The 25,764-nt window shown below is 38.0% G+C and overlaps 2 protein-coding genes across 11 annotated transcripts in view; one reads left to right on the forward strand and one right to left on the reverse strand.

The window, feature by feature from the left end:
- Positions 1-238: 238 nt before the first annotated feature.
- LOC135223793 (alpha-aspartyl dipeptidase-like) lies at positions 239-15,324 on the reverse strand. Its single transcript, XM_064262596.1, has 7 exons — positions 15,045-15,324; positions 11,284-11,400; positions 10,550-10,641; positions 10,101-10,255; positions 8,881-9,054; positions 1,472-1,614; positions 239-1,197 (listed from the first exon to the last, which is right to left on the reverse strand). Exons 2-7 carry the CDS (start codon positions 11,379-11,381, stop codon positions 1,143-1,145), a joined length of 717 nt encoding a protein of 238 aa, XP_064118666.1. The 5' UTR covers positions 11,382-11,400; positions 15,045-15,324; the 3' UTR covers positions 239-1,142.
- Positions 15,325-17,851: 2,527 nt separating this feature from the next.
- Positions 17,852-25,764, forward strand: part of LOC135223794 (uncharacterized) — a 211,520-nt gene continuing 203,607 nt past the window's right edge. For 7 of the 10 annotated variants that reach the window (XM_064262598.1, XM_064262604.1, XM_064262606.1 and 4 more), the window contains exon 1: positions 17,852-17,988. The gene's annotated coding sequence lies outside the window, so the exon portion shown is untranslated. Of the gene's footprint in view, positions 18,058-25,764 lie in introns of all 10 variants that reach the window. The other 3 variants (XM_064262602.1, XM_064262601.1, XM_064262599.1) reach the window with 2 other exon arrangements.

Raw genomic sequence — 25,764 nt, forward strand, 5'->3', positions numbered from 1 at the left:
TGATGTTAATGTTAGAGGTAATTAACTGACTCAAGACTTTTAACTATCTTATATCTTTAGCTTGGGTAATAGCATGACCAATCCTTCTTGCTGGTGTCATACCAATTACACCAGCTTTTCCACTTCAGTTACTCTCCAGCTCCAGCTTTACTGATGGTTCTATTAGGGTAAAGGTTGCTTTATCTTATGAACAAAATTTGTAGATATATATACAGTAAAGAAGAATAATGAAAAGGAAAAAGAATATCACATTTATTGTAGATATTACAAAATAACAGCATTATTCCATAAATGTAACAATCACAATTAGAGCCATGTTTCTTAATAAAATATATGTCCTAAAAAAACTAATATTAAAACTAATTACTGCAAAAAGCCGCAATTAAAATTCCCATAATTAATAGATTGTTCTAGTTCTAATGTATGTTAAAGAGGAATATGAAATGTTGCAGTACAGTGGAGTCATTATTTCTATTTTCATATTTTAACATAGGCTACATGAATTCATGACATCAGGTAGGTATTTCAGGTTAAGGTTAGTGATTTTCATTTATATATTCCTGCTGGCAACCACTATATCTGTACGAGTATTAAAACCAGGCATTGTGATAAAACTATATTGGAAATGGTACCCTACCTTTACTTCTTTGTATAAGGTAACCTTAACTCTACTCTTGTCAACAGCCATACCTCATGGAAAGCACCGCTTCTCATTTTTGTTAACATTATAAGCTGCCAAGTTAGAGCTGTTGTGACTACATGTAGCATGAAGACTGAACATTCCTTAAAGGTGAAAGTCACACCTTTGTCATCATTCATTCATTCATATTTTTTCTTTTACTCCTTTACTCTTTATGTAAGTGTGTACTACGTACTTACTGTGATAAAAGTTTGATTGCTTAAATATACTATGTAATATTGTTGATTCTTGCTCCTTTCCATTATATATTTACATTAAGTACTAATGTACTGTAATAATAGAAGATTCTTTATAAAATTTAGATATTAACTTTCTATAGATTTAAGGTATTCTTTATAAAATTTAGAAACAAACTTTCTATAGATTTATCAACACTAAAAATTCATACTAAATCGTACTGTCATAATAGCCATTATAGTATTATTAAAACATAATTTATAAACTACAGAAGAAATGAGAAATCTGTATTTAGTGGAAACTCTTCTGGTTGCTTTCCCCTGTAAAACAGAAAGTAAAATCAATTGTCACCATATCATACATTTCTAAACAATTAGCAAAAGATTCCAGCCTGAAAATACTGTAGTCTACCTTTCTTAAATGTTAAATCTCAAACCTTTGCTATATATATATTTATATATTTCATCTGTGATTATAAAAGACAACTAGAGGAATTATTTTTTACTAATCCCAATTCCAACTCAACCAGCATGGAGTAATTTCAGGCCAAAACAGCAACAATAAAATACATAATGTAAAAGTTATTTCACTCACGGTCTGAATAGTCTGGCAGGATGATGGCCTTTCAGTATAGCTGAGTTTGAAGCAACAAGTAGCATTGATCCCTCTCTGAGACCAAGAACAGGAGGGGTGCCAGGAATTTCATGGTACTGGTTGATACGCTCCCCTCTTGTTTCCTTAAAACATAAAGAATCTAAGTGCTGTGCACATATTTCTATATAATGCATTTTTGGTTTCTAATATCCCCTTACATTTAGTAAAATGTGCATTCATTAGTTTCCATATCAGAAGCCAAAAAATTAAGTGAAGAAGGATTTACACTAAAGAATTACGAACCTTGGATAATGTACTATGAAAAGCTAAAATTAAATCTTTAGTAAGGAAGCCCCCTAACAAATTGAAAGCAAAACCCATGAAAAATTAAAACATGATGTTATTATGATATAACAAAGTTTCATGTATACTTACCTGGCAGGTATATATATAGCTATATTCTCTGTTCGCACTGGCAGAATTTTCAAAACTCGCGGCAACCGCTAGATCACTGGTAGTTCAGGTGATCGCCACCCCGTTCCCGTGGCGCTGGTGCTCGGAATCATTCCCATTTTCGTCAGATTTTTCTCTGAACCCTGTCTCCTGAGGGGAGGTGGGTGGGAATTTAATTATATATACCTGCCAGGTAAGTATACATGAAACTTTGTTATATCATAATAACATCATTTTCATGTATGACACTTACCTGGCAGGTATATATATAGCTGATTGACACATTTGGAGGTGGGTCAAAGACAGCAACATTGTAAGAGTTTTGAAATTTAAAATAAATTCCAAATACTCTTAGATTCCTTACCTGCTAAGGTAGCCTGACCTTCATAAATCCTGCCTTTCTTAGCCTGGCTCAAACCTTAGTAGCTCCCAACTACGGTATGATGACCACCTAATAGTGATGAAGCTAAAAATAAAACAAGGGTCTTGACAAACTGGACGGGGACCAAATTCGTTGACAGGAAACCCTAGCCCTCTCTTACCACGGGCATTCATGCTAGGATAAGTTTAGACCACCTGAACACACACAAAGCTAACATAACACACTACACTTCATAGACTGAAGAGGAAATAACCCTCTCAAACAACCATAAAAACAACACCACTTAATTAAAATACCTAGCATGTTAGTAAGCTATGGGGTGGAAACTCCCTTGCCCAATACTGCTCCTGAGGATACATAAGGGCCCAAAGTTTGACAGTTGTCAAAGGTTGTTTTGACGTTTCTAAGGTAATGAGACGCAAACACTGAATTAGTCCTCCAAAACGTCGTTTCAATGATATCTTTGAGGGCCATATTCCTTTTAAATGCCAAGGAGTAGCTACTGCTCTCACTTCGTGCGCCTTAACCTTAAGGATGCCGAAATTTTCTTCTTGGCATAACATATGTGATTCTTTAATCAGTTCCCTGAGGAAAAAGGCGCAATAGCAATTTTTCTTTTGGCTCATTCGCCTCGCTAGGTAAGGGTCCTTCACAGAGCACCACAGTGATTCTGAAGTTCCTCTAATATTATTGGTTTTCTCTATATAATAGCGCAAAGCCCTTACTGGACAGAGAACTCTCTCTTGTTCCTGTCCTACCAAATCTGAAAGACCCATAATCTCAAAAGACCTTGGCCAGGGATGAGCTGGATTCTCGTTCTTGTCCAAGAAAACCTCCTGAAAAGAGCAAACTGCCTTGTCATGCTTCCAGCCACTGTTTTCTAATTGCTTGCAGCTCACTAACCCTTTTAGCTGTGGCCAAGGCCACCAAAAAGATGGTCTTTTTCGAGTATCTCTAAACGAAGCTTGATCCATCGGATCGAACTTATTAGTTCCTAAGAATTTCAGGACTGACATCGAGATTCCAGGAAGGTGTTCTGTATCGGTGTTCCTTCCTTGTTCCAAAGGACCTTATGAGGTCTCTCAGATCGAGATTATTGGTAATATCTAAACCTCTGTGTCTAAATACTGAGGCCAACATACTACGATATCCTTTAATTGTCTGAGTTGACAACCCTACTTCCTTCTTTAAATATGAAAGGAAGTCGGCAATTTGGGTCACAGAGGTAACTGGATGAAGAAATCTTCCGACTCTTGCACCACTTACGAAAGATTTCCCACTTCTTCGCCTGGTAGACCTTAATAGTCGAGGCTCTTCTTGCTCCGGCCACAGCTCTGGCCGCCTCTCTAGAAAACCCCTCGCTCTGACAAGTCTTTCGATAGTCTGAAAGCAGTCAGACCCAGAGCGAGGGTGTTCTTGTGGTACCTGTTGAAGTGAGGCTGTTTGAGTAGATCTACTCTTGCTGGCAAGTGTTTTCTTGGTACATCTACTGTCCATTCCAGTACCTCTGTGAACCAATCTCGGGCCGGCCAGTAGGGAGCTATGAGAGTCATTCTCGTCCCTTGACTCTCCCTGAATTTCTTCAAAACCTTTCCTAATATCTTGAACGGGGGAAAGGCGTACACGTCTAGCCCCCCGTCCAATCTAGAAGAAAGGCGTCTACTGCGACTGCTTGACGGTCTGGGACTGGAGAGCAATAAGTCGTCAATCTCTTTGTCATTGCGGTCGCAAACAAGTCCTCTTTGTCATTGCGGTCGCAAACAAGTCCACCACTGGACGACCCCATAATTTCCACAGACTCTGGCATACTTCTAGATGAAGAGTCCATTCTGTAGACAGAAGTTGACCTTCCCCTGCTCAACAGGTCCGCTCTCACATTCTTCTCCCTTGAATGAACCTGGTGAGAAGGGTTACGTTTTCCTTCTCTGCCCATAGAAGGATCTCCTCCGCCAACTTGCAAAGAGAGACTGAATGCGTTCCCCCTTGCTTGCGGATGTACGCCAGAGCTGTGGTATTGTCCCGCGTTGACCTTGCACCGGCCTTGTTGCGGATCACCGCGTTGAACTCTTTCAAAGCCAAGAAAATCGCCATCAGTTCCTTCCTGTTTATATGCCAAGACGCTTCCTCCTTGCTCCAGCGACCTGACACTTCTTGAGGGCCGAGAGTCGCTCCCAGCCTGCGTCCAAAGACGCGTCTGAAAACAATACAAGGTCTGGGCGGTTCTTCTGCTGGAGCGACGCTCCTCCGCTAATTCTTCCCCGGAGTTAGCCACCAAAGTAATTTCTCTTTGATCTTGCGAGGAATTCGAAACAGGAAGGAATCCGGTTGTGATTTTCTTGGCCAGACTTGGTTCAAAAATATTTGCAAGGGTCTCATGTGAAGCCTTCCTAGAGAAACGAACCGTTCCAGTGACGAGAGAGTCCCCAGTAAGCTCATCCACTCTCGTGCAGAACATTGTTCTTTCTCTAGAAAGGCTTGTACTTTCCGGATGCATTGAGCTTGCCTGTCGGGAGATGGAAAAGCCCGCCCGAAAAGTCGCTGAGGAAATCAGAATCCCCAAATAAACTAGCTCCTGATTGGGGATCAGATTCGACTTTTCTAAGTTCACCATCAGCCTAATTCGTTCGTTAATGCCAACGTCATTTCTAAGTCCTCCAGACATTGTCTTCTTGATTGGGCTCTTATGAGCCCAATCGTCTAGGTATAGAGACACTCTTATCCCTAGAATATGTAGCCACTTCGCCACGCTTGACATCACTCTTGTAAAAACTTGTGGGGCTGTGCACAGTCCGAAGCAGAGGGCTTTGAACTGAAAGACCCTGTTCTGGATCACAAATCTTAAGTACTTCCTGGATCCTGCATGAATTGGGATATGAAAATATGCGTCTTGAAGGTCCAGGGTAACCATACCAGTCCCCTGGACGCACCGCTGCAGTACTGAATCGGTCGTCTCCATAGTAAATTTTTGTCTTTTTCCACAAATAAGTTGAGTTGACTTACGTCCAGTACTGTCTCCATCCCCCGAGGATTTCGCTACTAAGAAAAGCCGGTTGTAAAATCCCGGGGATAAGTGATCCAGAACAGGTTCTATTGCTCCTTTCCTGAGCATAGAAAGTACTTGCTCTTGCAGTGCTTCTTGTTTCCCTGGATCGCTGTAGTGAGCTCCAAGCTCTCTTGGCGATGTCGAAAGAGGTGGTTTCTTCAGAAAAGGGATCTTGTAACCTTCCTTGGCTACCGTGACGACCCAAGGATCTGCTCCCTTTTCTTGCCAAATCTCCAAAACTTCTGGAGTCTGGCCCCAACTGATGTCTGAAGGACTTGTTTCTTCATTGTTTATTACTGGGTTTCGAACCCCTCTTGGGAGGAGCTCTTCTTCCTCTGAAGGAAGGACGAGAAAAGGACTTGCCTCGAAAGGGCTGACTAGCCTGTCTTGATTCCTTAGGTGTCTTCTTAACCACTTTGGTGGGTAAAAATTTCCTTACCGAAGACGTTAAAAGATCCTGCGTCGCTTTCCGAGTCAGGGAAAGCGAAATATCCTTGATAAGATCCGAAGGAAATAACTGATCCGAGAGTGGGGAAAAACCAATTCGGATTTCTGAGCGTTAGAAACGCCCTTTGCAGCAAAAGAGGACAGGAGTGACCTCTTCTTTAAAAACTCCTGCGGTGAAAAGCGATGCTAACTCATTCGCCCATCCCTTAGGGCTTTATCCATGCAGGACATAATACTGCTTGGAAGTTGCGAAGAAGTTGATTCCTTATCTCCAAGGTTCGTCCCAGAGCCCCCAAGGACCAATCAAGAAAATTAAAAACCATCGAATGTCCGGAAAAATACCTTTCAAGAGATGATCTAACTCTGATGACGTCCACCAAACTTCAGCCGAATTCAAAGCATGTTCTGCGGGTAACTGTCCAACATGTTGGAAAAATCCCCGGGCCTGGGAGAGGACCAGGAGCCTCCCATGCCCAGACTTTCCCCCTCCCGTCGCATACCAGATTCCGGACTTCGATGCTAATTTGGCTGGAGGGAAGGAGAAAGAAGTCTTGCCCGCTTCCCTCTTTCTTCAAAAGAACGTATCGATCCTTTGAAGAGCCTTCTTTGCTGTAATTGAAAGCTTCATGTTCAAAAACGATGACTTCTTCGGTGTTTTATTCTTGGAGAATTGAGAAAGGGGTGACATCGGAGCTGAAGGCTGAAATTCCCCTTCAAAAATTGACAGAAGGCAATCAGTAGTCTGAAGAAGGTGCTTCACCATCTTTCTCTTCTTCAGACGCTAAGTCTTCCATCTCCTCTTCTGCCGAAGAAACATCTTGTAATCCAAGGTCTTGCTGCTGAACATCTTCTCTAACCTCACGGGAAGAAGAAGGGTTAACCTCCTGCCGCCTGCGTCCTGCGTCCTTCTGAGATATGTCCACCAAACGTGAATCCGCTCCGTAATTGCGTCCTGCGTCCTGTCCGCCTGAGAGTCCGTCCGACTTAGCCGGTAACTTGCGTCCTACACGAGAATCCGAAGTGCGATGAGGAGGAGGCAAACAATCATGCGTCCTTTTGGAGGACTTGACGGGGAGAGAAACGTCCTTACGTCTCGTAGGAGGATGTTCCGTTGCTTCCCACGATTTAACTAGATCGGCTAACCTTCCTTGCATCTCTTTAAGAAAGTCCTTAGTCTCTGTTTCCTGACGGGATGCCTGAGCATGCGGGGAACGAAGACAAGAAGTATTGCTACGACGAGAAACTCGAACCTGAGGTCTACGAGAAGGAGAAGATACAGGAGAAACTGCCCAGGATGCAGAAGGAGGGCTCCTATCAGGCGAACCGCCGTCTAAATGAAGTCTTGCGTCCTGCCTTGAACGAAAAGTTCTCCTCCTTTTAAACCGGAACCCGCCACGTCCTCATCGTCACTAGATGAGAAAATCTCGGGGCTACTCCACCGCTCTTGAGCGTCAAGTTCATCCTGAGACGACGTAGGTCTATGCGTCCTCTTCAGCGGACGCGATTCTTCCGCATAGCGTCGATACCTGCCTGACGCAGAACTATCGGTAGAAGAAAAACACTTCCCAGTGTCGCCTTTTCTATGGCGCACTGCTGCAGCCTGGGACGCAACAGGACTGCCTGAAAGACTGATCGTAAGGGAACCCCTCTCGCCTCCCTTCGACTGTCGACATGCCTTCTCCCTTGGGTCTGGGAGCTTGGCAGAGGCCTAGGTCTAGGAGCACGAGAGAGACGATCAGCCGCCCCCTCCACTACACTGACACTCTCAAAAGCACCCACTTTGTCTGTAAGACGCTGAATCTGATCGCCCATTGACGCAAGGGCGGCAAACACTTTCACATAATTAGGATCCTCAGAAACAGCAGCAGGCGCAGGAGAAACCTGAGGAGAAGGATCTACAACTTCTACTTGGGAAGGAGGAGGAGAAATAACAGAAGCATTCAAGGCCTTACTAGAAGAGCCTGACCTCTCACTCCGAGACACCGATCTCCTCACTCTATCCTTTTCTAGTCTCTCAACATATTTAGTGAAAGTCTTCCATTCCTTCTCATTTAAACTTTCACACTCATTACATCTATTATCCCAAGTACACACACCCTCTCTACACTTCTTACATACTGTGTGAGGGTCTACCGAGGCTTTTGGCAGTCTCACCTTGCACCCTTCTTTCACACACACTCTAAATACTAAACCAGAATCAGACATTATAAGAAATTCCAAACGCGATTGCCAATCCAACTTTCCAATACGATACCCAATAAATCCATCAAAATACAGCGAAAGTCAGCTAACGAGTTCGAAATTCTAGCAGGGAACCCACAACGATGTTGCCGGTTCGGCTGGCAGAAAAAATCTGACGAAAATGGGAATGATTCCGAGCACCAGCGCCACGGGAACGGGGTGGCGATCACCTGAATTACCGGTGATCTAGCGGTTGCCGCGAGTTTTGAAAATTCTGCCAGTGCGAACAGAGAATATAGCTATATATATACCTGCCAGGTAAGTGTCATACATGAAATTGACAGATAAGAAAAATTATACTCTCTCCATATTATAACCTACGTAAGTTATGATACAAAATGAAAGGGCTAACATTCAGTAAATGATAGTGATGTCAAGACATTAGCCAAACTTATAATGAACATGATTCAATTCAAAATGTTCCCCAACTCTAAACAAATCTGAATTACAATAAGTACTACTTACTGCATTGTTGTCTACCTTTCATGCTTTTCATCTCTTCTCTCTGGTCTTGGCTGTCTAAATTATTTAACTTTACCTTTTTCTTATTTTCACCCTTCATTTAAAAACAAATCCTTTTGGTGGGCCTCTTTACCAGACTATAAGTGTGGTTCAGTGGCCTCATTAGTTCAGAAAATTAAAAAATGGCTAATTTTATTATGCAAGCAGACCAGCAAATGACACAGCGACTACCACATGAGATGGAAAACTAACCTGTCAGATGGAGTTCTGTCCCAGCACAGAATGCCAGGCATAAATTTAAGGGTAAAGTGTATAGACTGAAATTCACAACCCACCCATGGAATAAAAATATATGCACAAGCATAATTTTCTGTTACTTACCCCCATATGCTTGCTTGCAGGATTGGCATCAATGTAATGAGGGTTGATGTTGAATGGTACTAAGCCCAAGGCACTGAAACTTGGTGGGTATACTATGGGCATATCATTTGTTGTATTAATACTGATTGTTGAAACATTAGTTCCTGCACTGCTTCCAATGTAAGGAACACCATCCTGTAATCAGATATGTAACAATATTTTTACAAATGCCATTTTCTCTTGGGTTTACATACACTATAAACAAAATTGTAAACAACTTGACATTTCTTGAATGCAACACCATTATATTCAAATTCCTTAAGAGTGTAGCACAATTTAAAAGACAAGCAAGAGTAAGATGGTAGTTTTGACCTCGTCCAATAAGAGGAATCCCTCATCGTGCTTGCTGTAGCGTGTCAATTGTTTGCTAGTTTGCTAGCACTGACCCTTGAGTGCTGAAACAATCATCAGAGCTGGGGAGAAGAATAAAAAAAATTTCTTCTGGGCTTTTACAGGACACCAACGAGAAAAGTGACTCCTGAGATCCACTCAGTGACACTCAACTTGGGCAAGACTGATCTGTATCTATGGTCATTATTAGCATTACCTTTCATTCAAGATAACTTGAGGATTGTTTCAGGGCCACAACCATGGCACTTAGTATGTATTTATGTGACCATACTGGAGTAAAGACGTCCAAGAAAAGGAGAGATGAGGGCTGAAATTTTAAGTAACCTACAGTTCCTTAAGGATCAGTTTTGAGAATTAGGTTCTTTACAACTAATCCTAGTAAAGGCTCATAAAACTTAATCTGACATTCCACTCTGTCAGTTTGAATGCACGTTAACCTTACTAGCTCATTCTGATGATGATACTGATAGCTGATAATTTCCCTTTGCCAAAGCTACTTAAAAATAATACTGATTTAGTTTGCCAATACTGTCACATTATTCAGTCTGATTTTTTTATTTTTTTTTCCCCAGCTATAACATATGGCCTATAAAAATGCAGTGGTGACTGAAACCGGACAAAATGAGCTGACAAACAAAATTTGACCTAAGCATAAAAAATGGATTTTCTGTGAAAATAAGATGAATGTAATTACAAAATAGTATGTTGCAGAATTGTGAAAATAATAAACATCATAACCCAATAAAGCTACAGAATAACTACAAAACACTAAAAAAAATGCTGTCAGATGATTATAACATTTGATAATTTCACATACAAGCATACCTTACCTCAAGAACTCTCTTGCGAATAGGTTCTATTAAATTATTATCGTACAAGCACTTTAACAGTTGAAATGTATTTCCTCCTCCAATGAATATGGCTTCAGCTTCATTTACAGCTGCTGCTGGATCCTCTACAGAATGAATCCCTTCTAACTGGTATCCTGTAAATCATATGTAAACTTTACTTGATCCCCTGGGCCAACCAATTATGTTATGAGCATACCTGATCTCTTACACTACAGGTTTTGAACAAACATGAGTACATAACAAATTTTCAGGTCAGAAGTGGTTTGTATCAAAGTATTAATAGGTATTTACACAATAGATACAAATAACCAGCATCATATTTCATTACTGTATTTATACTTGGTTTACTACCATAAATGGATATAAACACTTAATCTGTGGTGAAAGACATAGCCTAAGTCCTCAGAGTGTATGTATCATAAACTCACCCCAGGAGGTAAATTTCTTCTTGGCTGTTTCAGTATATTTATCCATAGTTCGCAAAGCATACGGTACAAATAACACTTTCTTCACATTTTTACTGAAATAAAAAAAAAAAAAAAAAAAGAGGTGATCAAAATTCTCAGTCACACTATGCATTTATCTTAATATTTCTAACACAGGTAATTATTATTTAATTAGTACACTTAAATTCCAAATAATATAGTCTGAAATTCCCTGTCAAGTCACCAGACAGATTATAAACTGCAACATTGTTAATGCCTAACATTTTGATAGATTCTTCATGCTACCTTTAAAACAACTCGTTTCATATAAATTTTCTGATGACACTAGTTGAGATAAATGTCAGCACAGTATTACTGTATAAATTTATAGAGAGAACTGATCAATTTCAGACATTTTCAGTAATTTCAATGTTCCCTTGAATATTAACCACTTAATAATTTCAATATTTTCTTAAGTAACCACTTTCAGTAATTTCAATATTCCCTTAAATATTAACCACTTTCAGTAATTTCAATACATATTCCCTTAAATATTGACCACTTTCAGTAATTTCAATATTCCTTTAAATATTAACTACTTCCCCAAGATTGACATTCTTGGTTATTTCCACATCATCACAATGAATTAACTGGTAATGAATCTATTGTACTGTATTAGCAAAAATATAACTAGCAGGAAGCAAATACCACATTTAAGGAATGAAACTCAAGTTTACCTTTTCAAGAAGTCATTAATTTCCTTGGCAGCCCATTCTAAATATCCACTACCATGGATTGTTGAGTTTGACAAGAGAAGCAAATTTCTAGAGGCCATTTTGTAGTAAGTGTCAAATCTGCAGTAATAAAAAAGAAATGTGCACAAGTTACATTAATAAAAAAAATCTAAGCTATAGGAGGAACATACACACTGCACTGGATATTTTATAAAAATATCTGTTGAACAGGTACATTCCTAATAATTACAAAATAGGACTGATGGTTTCAATACTTTCTACTACTGTGGCAACAACGTTAATATCCGACATTTTAATACAAATTGAAGTCCATAATTAATTATATAAAGTTAGTTGTAAAATGCACTTATTAATGCCAGCAGAATGCAAAAATAGTTGGGAAACTAACTGAAGTGCAGCAACTGCTAAGTAACATATCAGGTAGCACTTTAAAAAAATTAATCTAGTATGAGACTGTAATACTTTAAAGTACAAACTGTTTTCAAATAAACCCAAGAACACCAAAGGTGGGTGGGGACTTGACTTTAAAGACGTCTGTGGATAGTTGATCTAAAGGATGATGAATGATGGTAGACATGAATAAATATGAGGTAGTTAATACACTTGTGCAGTACAATACATATATCTGATTACCACAGATTCACAGGTTATAACTGTTTTATATATATCAACAGTATGCTGTAATAGCTTTGTTATAAGATTGATTTGTACGACTAAAAAAAAAATAGTTTCCGAGAACTTATGACTGAATGTATTTCAAGTTCTCACAAGAAGGTTATACAGTATGTCGCCTGACTTCTTCTTTCAACCTTCGTCTGTATTCCAAGGACTGTATACCAAGGTTGGCCACTCAAGTCAACTTTCTCCATCTATTCCTTCCTATTCCTTGCATCTTCTTCCCAAAGTCCCACCTCACCCGTATCCCTCATCAACACGCCCATCCAGCTGATCTGCTGACATCCCATCTCCCTCCCACACTCCTCCTCCTCCTCCTCCCTATCACTGGTCTGTTCTTAAATCTCTTGATTGGTTCCACCTCCTCCTCCCTATCACTGGTATGTTCTTAAATCTCTTGATTGGTTCCACCTCCTCTCTTCTTATTGCATGGCCATAGTATCTCAGATGAGCTTCCCTAGCCCTCTCCTTTACATTACATATACCACAAACTCTTCTTATATCTTGACTTCATCTCAAGAGATCCATTCTATTACTTACAGAGTTCAAATAAGTTGAGGATGTGTAACTCAGTGGTTTTATTAAAGAACTAAATACATACAGTCCTGTATATCAATTCCTGATCAACTCCAAGAAGACCTTTAAAAGGAAGAATAAAAATTCTAACTAATCAAGGTAATGAACTGTCTTAAAAATGGCATAATTTCCAATTATAATACAAAAATTAAATACATCCAATAAAAATTGAATTTCCTCAATATAATAGGACAGACTTGAAAGATTGAAAAACTTTCACCTGGTAATGTGGTTAAACAGCTTAACAATAATAAAGCTGATAAAGTGCAGTACTATCACAATCCTCAAGCGAATTAAAAAGTAGACCCTAGTACAGAAAACACTATCTTATCACTAACAACAATCACCCAAAGATTTGGAAAATGTCTTATAAATGTACTATTGATTAAATTCAGTACTACTTGGATTATCTTGTAAGATTGAACAAACAATTATGAGGAGCATTTCATACTCTAATAAATCTATTTCTTTATCAGATGATATTCAACTAATCACCATCAGCATCATCTTCATTAACATTTTGCATTCTCTCCATAGTCTACAGGACGTTTCGTTTAGTAAAGAACCTCATCTATGTCCTGTCCCCTTAATTTTCTGGGCCTTCCCTTTTTTGGTATCCTGAAAGTTCCAAATCTATTACTGCTCTAACTGCAACATGATCTTTATCCCCCCTTTCTCACTAAATGTGCCAAATAGTTTCATTTTATTTTCTAGCCTTTGAACATGTTATCTCTCTCCAACTTACTCATTACATGCTTCAGCTTACACACACCTCTACTATTTAGGCTATTTCTTGTATGCATAAATTATGTATGTAAATACTGGAAATTGTAAGATACACTATCTAAATATACAGGGTTTGTGCAACATACTTCACTGCCCATGTACAGTAGTCTACAGTACTTATAATGCGCAGTTGCTTATAAATGTCAATGGCAATTTGATTTTGTATTTAGGAGTCATTTTGAAGCATGCTGACTTACTTCTAATAAATTTCATTATCTGTGAACATAATTAGTATTTGAATAAGTATAAATTGAACTTGTGACCAAGCCTATGGTAGGCGGTAGGAACATTAGTTTGATTAGGTTGAATGTTGCATCCTTTAGGTTAAATGTTGCATGCAATTGTATAAACTATTTACTGGACCTGTACAATAATTCTTAAAATTCAAATGGGTATGATTGAACTTGAACTTTTTGCATCATGATTTGGGGATATACTACTGTATTACACTTATTAAGACTCCTTAAGATGAATTTGAAGAATTGCAGAAAAAAAACAAGATGATTTATACCTATAATTAGACCTACCAAATCATAGGCCAAATACGTTATTATTACCAATCTTATTCCACTCTGTTAGCCTAAATTTTTTTATTGCACAAGACTTAAATTCTTTTTTCATCATTCCTGTAAGTTGGTATTTAAGAGCATTTTAAGAAAGGTTCATTTCATGTCATTATGACCAAGTAACCTTTTTTATAGATTAAGAATTAAAATCATCTTGATGAATTCTTCCATACTATATAAAGGCCCCCTTACACTGAACAATTGTATGAACGATTGTCGTTATCAACAAACACACACTATTCACATAGTATGAATGACCTCAGCACCCATTTCAGTCTAAACAAAGATTTCGTCTCAGGACGACATGGCATCATCTCTATAAGAGACGTGCACGATAGTGTTATATCGGCAGACATACACATACATTGCACGACCTGTGTATGACAGATGTAAGTCACAAGCCAGCAACCTGGTCGTGACAAATTCCACTGAGATCGTTCAGACCGCACAACTCCATCCAGTTTTGCCTTCAGACAAGCCCATACACAATGTTATTGTAAACAACACAGACAATCGTTCATACAATCATTCAGTGTATGAGGCCCTTAAGATTTAAAGTACTGTGGGACGGGCAATAGGTATATCAAGGTCTGAGGTTGGGGGTTTAATCGGGCTAGGTCTCTGCATCCTAAATTAGGTTAGATCAGGGGAAGTTAGGCTATGATGTAACCCCTGCTGAAATACTTTTCTGAGTTTTTTTTATTTGTTTTATTATAAATTATTTTCTTAATTTAGGTATCAGTAGAATTCCGTACGCCTGCCGAATTTTGTTTCCTTTTTTTTGTTTCGATGGGTAGCCTAACTCCTATTACTTACCTACCTAAGTCATGCAGAGGCAAGTGGTCTGTTAGAGACACAGCTAAGGTCACAATCACAACAAAAAGAAGTAGCAGAATATATATATATATATATATATATATATATATATATATATATATATATATATGTTTTTGCAAAAAAACCTTTCACCGGGACTCAGTTACCCTAGGCCTTAGGTACCATGTAACCATGTGTACACCCACTGCTTTATGCATACCTCCCAAGAAACAAGTTTTAATGCAGATGCCACTAACTATTAACAGATTATGACACTTCTAAATATTAAGTAGTGTAAATTGAATATACTGACAGCATACTTACAACCGAGAAATGAAGTCTTGGAAAAAGTTGTCGGAAGAAGAAGCACCTAGCAACGACGGGTTGCCCGAATTCTTACCGATCAGCTGAGAGAGACAGAGTGAAGTGTGAACGGTGAACCTGTCTGACAGATCAGATCTCCTGTCACATTAGGGGCAAGGAACCTCGTTGGCTCTTTCTCTCATTTGCTAGTTATCTACGAAGATAATGTGCGATAAAGAATGGCAAGCTTTCTCAATCTCACTGACTAACGTTTACATGTCACGTTACATTCTTCCTAAGTTTTTGAGAATCTCTCTCTCTCTCTCTCTCTCTCTCTCTCTCTCTCTCTCTCTCTCTCTCTCATATATATATATATCTAATAAAAGGAGCCCATAAAAACACAAAATGTAGAGAGAAAAGTACTATATTTCAGAGACTGCTGTCTCTCTCTTCAGGTATATACCTGAAGAGAGAGACAGCAGTCTCTGAAATATAGTACTTTTCTCTCTACATTTTGGTGTTTTTATGGGCTCCTTTTATTAGATGGAATTCTGTTGTTACAGAACACCTTTACCAGTCATATATATATATATATATATATATATCATATATATCTATATATATATATATATATATATATATATATACATATGCATTTGTGTGTTTGTACTATGTATGTATGTACCTATGTATGTGTGCGTGTGTATTTGCGTATTTGTTTGATATGAGGCAGATGACACTTCTAGGTAAGTTACAAGGGCTTAATGTTCTGGAAAATTTATGCTGAGGAGTTTCAGTCACAAACAATTACACACGCACTATATATATATATATATATATATATATATATATATTATATATATATATATATATATGTGTGTGTGTGTGTGTGTGTGTGTGTGTGTGTGTGTGTGTGTGTGTGTGTGTATGAGTGTGTGTCTGAAATTAGCCATGGATAAGAATATGTGACCTTTTTTTTTTTTAATGAAACGCATGACTAACAGCAAAAGATGTAAACGGTTAATTGCGTATACAAGTAGAAGGACAGAGAGACTACATAATAAAGGGTAACAATTAATAGCACAGTAACTAGTTTGCTAAGAGGAACTGAAGTGTCTTATGAGAGTAGAGCATGTGTAAGAATATTTAGCTGGGAGATAGTGTGGGGTAAAAGGGCATCGGAGACAAGGAGGTATATCGTAAGATCATGAGTGTTCAGCACATTAATGGCTGTAAATTAGTACTACTGCTGCTTGGTGCGTTGAACAGAAATAAAATCTGTCATGGGTAATTAAGTCACATATTTGTGCAGAGACATAGCGAACTGGCCGTTAAAAACTATATAGTATACTAGAAATACTTGCGTCAGTGAGACAGCTTTTCCTGCGTCAATGACCTTAGCAGTTGTGAAACCGACACCACCTAAGAAAATTAGAGTCAATCAGACAGACCTGTCATTCGGGAAATTCTTTAGACAAACTACAAGCAGCAGGTAGTAATTAAGATGACTGTACCACCCTTTCATTTTAGCTGCAATTTTTGTTTAATGATAGAAACAAGCAAGTCATTAAATAAAAGAAAGAAAAAAAAAACATAGGTAACGCACTGCTGTAAGGGGAAAACTTAGGACAAACAACCAGTGCCGCATCTAGAAATCTTTCATGGGAGGGGGCACTATGATTATATATATATATATATATATATATATATATATATATATATATATATATATATATATATATATATAAAACTTGTACACACATACGGAAGGTACATATATCAATATTTATATATGTATGCACACACACACACACATATATATAAATATATATATTTATATATCTATATATATAATATATATATATATATATATAGTTGTTGATTTTAATGTTGTTGTTAACCGATCATTTTCAGTTCAACGAATGCTAAAATTAGCACTAAGCATTCACAGCGGTTGAAAATTAATTTGTTTTCATTAATCCACCAATTTCTATTAAGTCTCGCATGAAGTTAAAAGATTGAGATCAGAACACGGAGCTCCCCAATACCGGGAAACGCGTTAATTATATAATATTATATACAAATCCCTTAATTTATTAAAAACTTGGAAGTATAGACACTGTTACGCCAAAAGAAGGCATGAAACATGACTGAAGTACACTAGTATATAAAATGACATCCTGCAAAACGAGTTTCATTGGCAGCTCAACAATGCCTCTTTACATAATGTAACCCTTCCTCGCTTGTACGTTATGGTGTATAAACAGGGAAACTTTTGTGTTCATCGCACTAATGATTCTCCCACAGATGAACTATGTGGTTATTTACCACATAATTCCACATTAGTCCTAGACTAACGACTTTGCCGATAAGGACTGTTTAAAGAAAAGGGCAACACAGTTGTCTGCGTGAGAGATTACTTCATTCTTCTTCGCCATGTTTTTCTAAAATCTGTTTTAGTATTATCTGTAACAACAGCCTGACTTATACACAACAGATTGATTATAATGTTTTAATGGTTCGCTTTTCTTGAACGTCTCGCAAGATGCTTGCTAGCGTATTTTCTTACGTCACTGAGAAAAGGACCGTCGTATAGGTTGAGGTAATGTTTAAAGTTTCAATTCAAATTTTCGGTAGAATTCATAGCCTAATTAAATTTATTTAACAAGCAATTAATTACTTTACTTTAGTTATTGAAGTGATTGCAAATAAATATATCGGCATTGCCGAATAATCGTTGCATTATTGTAAAAATGAGCGTCAACCTTTAGCCGTGCTGTAGCAGCACATGGTCCAGGTCTCCAGGGTAACCGAGTAGACGAGGCTCACAACACTGTCTTCAACCAAACAAACCACAGCGCTTCCTCGCTCTCTTCCTCTTCCGCTATTTTAATATCTTTATTTCATCTCTTGCTTATCAGTGTGTTGATTGATTGTGGTTTCCAACTGAAAAATAAGTTGACAGGTGCGGTGTAGTGATTTAATTCTCCTGACAGTTTCGTAGAAAAGGTTAATAAACCGAAATGCATCAAAGGTACATTGTCCGAGTGAATTAAAGAATATGGAATTCCTATAAAATTCTTGTTGTTCTGCATTGGTGTTGTTTCCTCCGTTTGTGTTTTCATGTCATCAAACTGTTGACAAATGTTTGTTGTGATTTGGGCTTGACATTTGAATACCGTGACTCTGTTTTAACGAGCTACGTTAAATTTATTTGCCACAATTACTGTGAAAATATTTTTGGTTCGCCTGATTATTGATACTTCGTCCTGACTGCAGTTATGACTAGTAGTAATCCTAAGGCTGTGATAATCAGATTCACCTTTTAGGCGCAACCATCAGAAATAATAGGTGATTACCTGTCTAAAGAGAGCCGCCAGGGGTCCTAATTGGGTCGTCATAGGTAGGTAAGTAAATTCATGGTTTGTTACTGGGCCTTGGCCGCCTACCTATAGTTTGCATTTGCATTGCTTTCAGGTTCCTTTCAGGCACAGGTCTATTTCACTTTCCTTTAACATGATCACTCATTATTGTGGTTATGTTGATCACTTTAAAACGTAGGCTAAGTTCAGATAAACTCGAATGTAAGCACTGTTAGCTAATTATAAAGTTATTTATAATTGGCTATATTAGGAAACTTAAACGGTACCAAATTGACCTAAATCAGCCAAATTCAACTTTGGACTTTGGTAATCTAGACTGCATGTAATTAATTTGTGAGACTAGTGTTTTGCAATTAACATTTCAGGCTTACCTATGTTATTTTCTTTGGAAATTACCATTTTTACAAGTAGCTAGTACTAGGTGGTAAGTGTTAAATAGCCCTGTTTGTGAGGTGGCAGGAATGCTGTATACCTATAATAGATTTTAGGCCTACCGAACCGATCTTTAAAAAATTGGCATTAGCTTAGGTTATCATCCTTAAGTCATTATTTGGTTAGCTTACCTAGTTTCGACTGTAACAGTAAATACGTTTTCGTATAGAAATGATATGCAGTATTCTATATGAAGGTACTACATGTTATTTGATATTTTGCAGACTATAGTAGCTATTTCAGTTTTGTTATTGTGCCTAGGTATTTGTTTTTGTAACTTATGATTGAGCGATAATTTAATATATATATATATATCATATATATATATATATATATATATATATATATATATATATATATATATATATATATATATATATATATATATATATAAGTATATGAAGTAGTGGTTGAACTTCAATTTATGTTAGTAACCTCGTTAAGAAAAATTATGAATGGTAAGATTTTAGATCATCATTAGCTAAGCCCTATGAATCTCGGATATTAATTCCAAATCAATTCCAAGTCAATGTGGAATCTGACAATTTTTTTTTGGTTAAGCAACACCTATCTAATGACTGCACTATTGAGACTTTTTACAAGGTATGACAAAGTAGTGTACAAAGTTGTTCTTGATTTTTTTTTTTTTGAAAGAGGTGGTTGGATGAGTTGCCGAGTGATTCACATTTGAACTAACGCTATTCTGCTTTTCATAAAATGGTGCGGAAAGAGTCTAAAGACTCTGGCTGACGAACGGAGCATATTGGTTTGACGACCGGAGTTTATTTACCTTAGAGTCTAACGAACAACCCGCCCTTCCAGTCCTTAATGTTATCATCATGGATGACCCCCCCCCCCCCGCCCCCCCCCCCCCCCCCTTTTTTTTTATCTTTGTTTCTTGATAACTGAAAGCAGGATCATATTTTCGGACGTTGACTATATCGGAGGTCTTTACACTGACTCCGGATTGCCCCAAGATGAAATGACTTGATGAAATGATCTTCCGATAAATTGGGTGTTTCGGCAGCAGCCAAATGTTACGTGTTTCACCCTAACTTAAAACATTCTTTGATATATTGAATTCTAAACACATTCATTATTAAATTAAACTTATATTTCTACGCTCCCGTGTTGGTATCTGCTCTGTTGGTTTTCCGTACTGCATTGACTGATATGGTTAAAACATGAACTGCTATCACTGCCATTGTTGTAATTAACGTGGTAAAGAGTTAATGTAATAAAAATAATTTTATCGTCAGTATCCACTTTATTAGTGAAAGCAGCAGATTGGTGAAAAATAACATTTCGAGGTGGACTGAAATTTTATAGTAAACATTTCTTAGTCAGATGAGTCAACTGTATGCCAGTTTTTGAAAATGCCAATTGTCAACATTTCAACCCTAGAGTATCCTAACGGGTTTTGACGAGTATTGACTAGCCTTGGTTTCTTGTTAGGGATGTTTCTGTGTGCACACATATATATACACTCACATACATAACCAAATCTGTTTTAGCGAAGACTGAGTCGTTACTGGGGTTCTTGGTGTTTTTATGATTACATATTAATAACTTTCAACTGTGTTTTATGTTTTACTTTGCATGCGTACCGGTTTTGAAGCTATAAATATACTTTTACAGTTCAGGGATGTAACGGTTATCTGACCATGATATACGAGAATGTTAAAGGAGAAAAACCCTCGGGTAATTGTAGGCTTTAGGTTTTTATGAAGGAAATGGCATATGTCACCCTGCGTTTTTTCCCCCTTAGTCTCGGTCTACGATTCTACGATGAAGTTGTAAATGAAGGTCCGAAATATTTTTATATTTAAGGTTTCTGGTGTATATATATATGTAAATACACTATATATAATGCTATTTTTCTGTATGAGGGCTGTAATTATACATGGTTAGAGATGTACATTACACTGCCTAAGCATATAATAATGATTCTGGAGGACCGCCACCGTGGCTACTGTGGTTTTCTTGGCAGGAAGTGAGATAAGATGAGAGATCGAATCTGGAGAGAGAGAGAGAGAGAGAGAGAGAGAGAGAGAGAGAGAGAGAGAGAGAGAGAGAGAGAGAGAATATCTGTGGTGAGAGTTCGTAGAATATTACTGGAATCCCTGGTGTGGGTAACAAAGTTTATGCAAATGAGTTTGGTTTTTAATATTCACTGTCAGTATTTTAATAAGTATAATGATTTTGGAGCATTCTTCGGTCTCCTGTTTTAGGTCTGTATGACTAATGGTTGTTACGAGCCAGTTTCAGGCCTCTTAAATGGTCGTTTCTTAAACGTCTTTTGTACAGAGAATTGAGACCAGCTCACATCATAATGTATTTTACTGCAACGCTAAAGGGACTGTCAGTTTACCTTTGAAATATATATTATTTTTTAATGCATTTAGTTTCTTTGATATACAAAGTTCACTTGTAATGATTAAATTTTGTCATTTCGCGTAAGACTATATACGAAATTTACGGAATAAAAAACAACTTTGGGTACTTTAAAGCCATCCCAGTCTCTCTCTCTCTCCTCTCTCTCTCTCTCTTCTCTCTTCTCATCCCTCTCATTCTCTCTCTCTCTCTCGCTCTCTCTCTCTCTCTCTCTCTCCTCTCTCTCCTCTCTCTCTCTCTCTGCTCTCTCTCTCTCTCCTCTCTGCTGAAAGATCCCATTTCCTTGTACTGTACCAGGTGTGTAAACCACCGCTTGATTGCAACCATCCCATGAAAGGTAGTTCACGCCTACAGCGTCATTTTGATGCTACCTTGCCTACCTTGAGTTCATGTTTAGTTAGCCCTTGTGTTACCGTATTTTAGTTGTACATCTTTGTTGCTGCCTTATTGTGTTTGCTTTCGCATATATATTTGGTGTAATGTGCAGTCGTTGTAAGTTGTAATGAATCCATAATGATCGCTGTTCATTTGTTACCTTTAAGCTATCTGTGGTTACCCCCCGGGCCATTGGTTTAGGGAGATAAATTGAGGTTGGCCGCTTTCGTTACAGCTATTCTGTCGATAAGTTATATTAAGTTAAATCATTTGTAAGTGAATTTTTTGGCCATGTTTGTACATTTCCATCGAGTGGGTCGTGGTCTATTATTATGTAAGGTGGTGCAGTTTACCAAGGTTTTGTGCCCATATTTTAAGATTTTTTTTTTTTTTTTTTTTTTTTTTTTTTTTTTTTTTTATTTTTTTTTTTTTTTTTTTTTTTTTTTTTTTTTTTTTTTTTTTTTTTTTTTTTTTTTTTTTTTTTTGCCTGAACCAGGAAACTACCAGAAGTGCGACATTTAAACTCTACTTATTCAAGATTATCTCGGTAAGAGTATAGTTAACATAAGAATACTATAATACGGCAAGAAGGGAACGTGTGTCCCTCATAACGTTATGATCGAGACAGCCAGCATCGTGCTTGCTATTGTTCTGCGGTTGCATCAAAAGGCTTTCAAGAAATGTCCAGATAATATACCTGTGCATTGGATTTCGGCTGAAACAATGGGCTGGCAACGATTCGTTGCAAGTTGCTCGAACACGTTAACTTCACGTTGTATGAGAATGTGAAAGCATTTGGCCTAAACTTTCGAGGCGTTGATGGAGAAATTTGTTGCAAGATTACTTCAGGTTCATATCTTTGCACGTTATACACGTTTTTTTTTATATATTAGATTGCCTTTGTTTTTCCGCATTAAAGGAGCCAAGTAGAAAAAGAGAGTTGTGGGGGTGGGGTTGAGGGTGGGGCCTTGTAGAAGGTAAGCGAGTACTTAGAATTAATTCTACTGGAGGCCGTTTCCCTTATTGAAAACAGTTTGATAACACACACACACACACACACACACGCTACTACTACTATTATTATTACCATTATTACTACTACTGTTACATATGTTTGCCCTTCCGTATACATTCCCACTTTTCTTGGGTAGTAGAACGTCAATTTATTATTACGGAAGTCATAATTCCCGTCGAATCCCGTCACTACCAGTCATATGATATATGCTATAACTCTAATTTCCTCTATCGTTCTTAATTAACGGTCTTGAGTGCCTTCTGTCTTGGGCCGAGTCGGAAAGTTGCCAAGTGAGTTTCGAGGGAATTGTCTATTGCATAAACTTTTCTGCTCTTGCCTTTTGTATCATTTTGTAGGTACTTCTTCTGAAACCTGACGTTCTCATGGTTTGTCTGACGTGTTCATGTGACCCAGTTTAAGTTTGATATTCAGGTTTGCATCATTAGTAATTCTTATGATTTAAGAGCTAGAGTCCATGCTGGTGTGATGCAAACTAGGCCCAATGATATACTTTGTATGAGGTTTAGATGACTCCTTTCATTTTGAGGTTTCTTTCTCATTTACACTTGTTGTTTGGGCCCCTTTTACAGAACATTTTGTTAAGTTTTCACGATCCTCTCCTGGTCTGTGTTATTTTACGCTTATTCGTATGAAGAACAAGTATTATATAGCTCAGTGCGTGTGGAGAAAAGAATTCAATCTATCTCTCTTATGTAAAGTGATTGATCACGAGACCGGTGGTGATGTTTCATCATTCGATGACAGCTCTCACGACCTGCTGACTCTGAAGCATGCAATAGTAAATTGGACTGCCTTACATTTTCCTTTAGTCTCCTAGGAGTTTTTCTTATTGTCATTTTTCCCGCTGCTCTCTTGGAGAATTCGAGCTTTAGAATTCGGTGAACCAGATCAGGTCCATAGGGACCCTCTTCAAAAGTAAATCGGAAAGATGAAATGATGGAGATGAATTAAAGATTTATCCTTTACAGGAAATCTAATCTTTGTTTATACTGATATTTTCTCTTTGAAAATTGGTAAGCTGAACACAGTTATATCTTTCCAAGACCACAACCAGATGGCTTGGTGAGAGAGATGAACTCTGTTCTTGCGTGATTTATAACGACACCGCTATCTGCCGTTGCTCTCGGGAGGTTTTGAAATAACCGCACTAATAGAAGGAGCAGCAGGTCCATAGGCATACTTTATCGGCGAACCGCCACTAGTTTTTGTGGGAGACGTAATGGACTTGGTTCTTCCGCTTCTTCTTCTGTAGGATTATAGGCAGCTTCTTGAGACTGTTGGGTGGTGGGGGAGGCACCCATGGTAAGGGGTTGAGGGAAGGATGAGAATTTCTCGCTGTTAAGAGAGACTGCCGGTTGGGTCTGTTCGGGATGGAGGGGGCGTGTGTGTGTGTGTGTGTGTGTGTGTGTGTCTAGCTGGAACGCGGAGTTGCAAGGTATGGAATCGGATTCTGGGTCAAGAATGCCCAAACTCACCTCCTGTTATCTTCTGGGTAGATTTTCATTCATTCATTCGCAAGCACACCGGTGTACGAGGTTTTTCCTATTGTTGATGGGAGTATTATTAGCTGTGGTACTATGAGAACATTGCGGTTTTCAGTTCATTATCTTTTAATGCACTAGTCAAAATTCACAAGTTGCGCTTAGAGAGTTTTTCTTTGAAACCCGATTTAAAAACTAGAAGAAAACCTCTTAGTGTAAGTGGGCATAAAAGCACTCAACTTTGATGACCTGCATTAGGTAAAAGCAAGTCATTTTTTTCCTTACTAGTTAATAATAATGGTCTCTCCCCTCTCAGCCGTTCTGATACACATAGTCGTAATACACTCATATCATAACCCGTTAGGTTAATCTTCCATATTATGATTTGAGACCAGCTATCCCTCGAAGGGATGGGATGATTGCACGTAATGCGAATAGATTACACAACCGTCTAGAATGACCGTGAATGACAACTAACTTTATAGGCAATCAAGTTGTTTATGGAAGGTCAGGGTCATTGCGTCTGTTTGCGAGTTGCTGGACTAGCCTCATGAAATGCAATTTTATTTCGTTTATATTTATTAAACTTCACTTTCGTTTGATAACGAGCCTTTGGCAATTGCGTGGCATTCCACTTTGGTTTTATCATTGCATATAGTACACTATTACGTCGAATTGGAGCGATTTGCGGTAAACCTGGAGATTATTATGAACTTCCTTCGCCTTGTTTTATGGTTTGTTGTTAAGGAGGGAGACTGCCTCGTTCATATGTTTGCAGAGAAATGGGAAGCATTTAATACGTTATAGTGTCTCCACGCATTTTAAAGAACTGCCGTTAAATTTATGAAGGCCTTAATGGTTCCTGGAGACACAAGATACAGCATAAAGTATTTACATTTACTGCATCGATATACAGTATCTCACGAGATTTATATATATATATATATATATATATATTATATATATATATATAGTATATATATATATATATTATGCGTGTAGTGTGCGCGCGCACGTTTGTGTTGGTTAAATGTGTGTAGTAACATGTCAAGGAGGATGGGCCTTCATCAATGTAGATGCATATCAAAGCTTCTATCAAAAAGTAAGAAACGTAAATGGTTAGCTGTTCCAGTTAAGTGCAATAAATAGTTCTTAAAAGGTTTGAATTATTATGGTTTCATGGGCAGTTATCTTTAGCAAGAAAGTCACAGTAATCTGTAGAGTTATCAGTGTTCTTAGTTTTTGTAAATTACATATGACGCGATTAAAAAGCGAAAGATTGTAGTTAATATCTTCATTCTGTTTGAGTGGTAGTAATGAGTCGACGTTGTCTTGCAGGAAACTAAACTTGTTAATGCCACAGCATTCTTGTGTTGCGACTAGTAAAACCCTCTTAGTAAATAGGCCTAGATGGTAATCTAGACGTGGATAGGCGTAGTAGACTTCAGGTGAGAGTGGGTGAAGCTGATTTACTGCTGAACTCGTTGTTGGGCCTTGTGTCCAGCTAAGAAGATTCTGATGTAGTAAACAACTCCGCGTTGTATCAGTCGGTCTATCTTTTGTTCAAGATAGCGCAGTTTTGAAAGTACGAGGAATGTCGGAATGAAAAGCGCTCTCTCTCTCTCTCTCTCTCTCTCTCT

This window comes from Macrobrachium nipponense, chromosome 10 (assembly GCF_015104395.2).
Source record: "Macrobrachium nipponense isolate FS-2020 chromosome 10, ASM1510439v2, whole genome shotgun sequence".
Taxonomy (NCBI): domain Eukaryota; kingdom Metazoa; phylum Arthropoda; class Malacostraca; order Decapoda; family Palaemonidae; genus Macrobrachium; species Macrobrachium nipponense.

What these genes read in the sequence shown, in the direction of transcription:
- LOC135223793 (XM_064262596.1), bottom strand. Translation starts at nt 11,381, where the DNA reads ATGGCCTCTAGAAATTTGCTTCTCTTGTCAAACTCAACAATCCATGGT. An exon ending in TTCGCAAGAGAGTTCTTGAG is followed by an intron (nt 9,055 to 10,100) that starts GTAAGGTATGCT and finishes ATCTGATTACAG; the next exon opens with GATGGTGTTCCTTACATTGG. An exon ending in CCTGCCAGACTATTCAGACC is followed by an intron (nt 1,198 to 1,471) that starts GTGAGTGAAATA and finishes TCTGTTTTACAG; the next exon opens with GGGAAAGCAACCAGAAGAGT.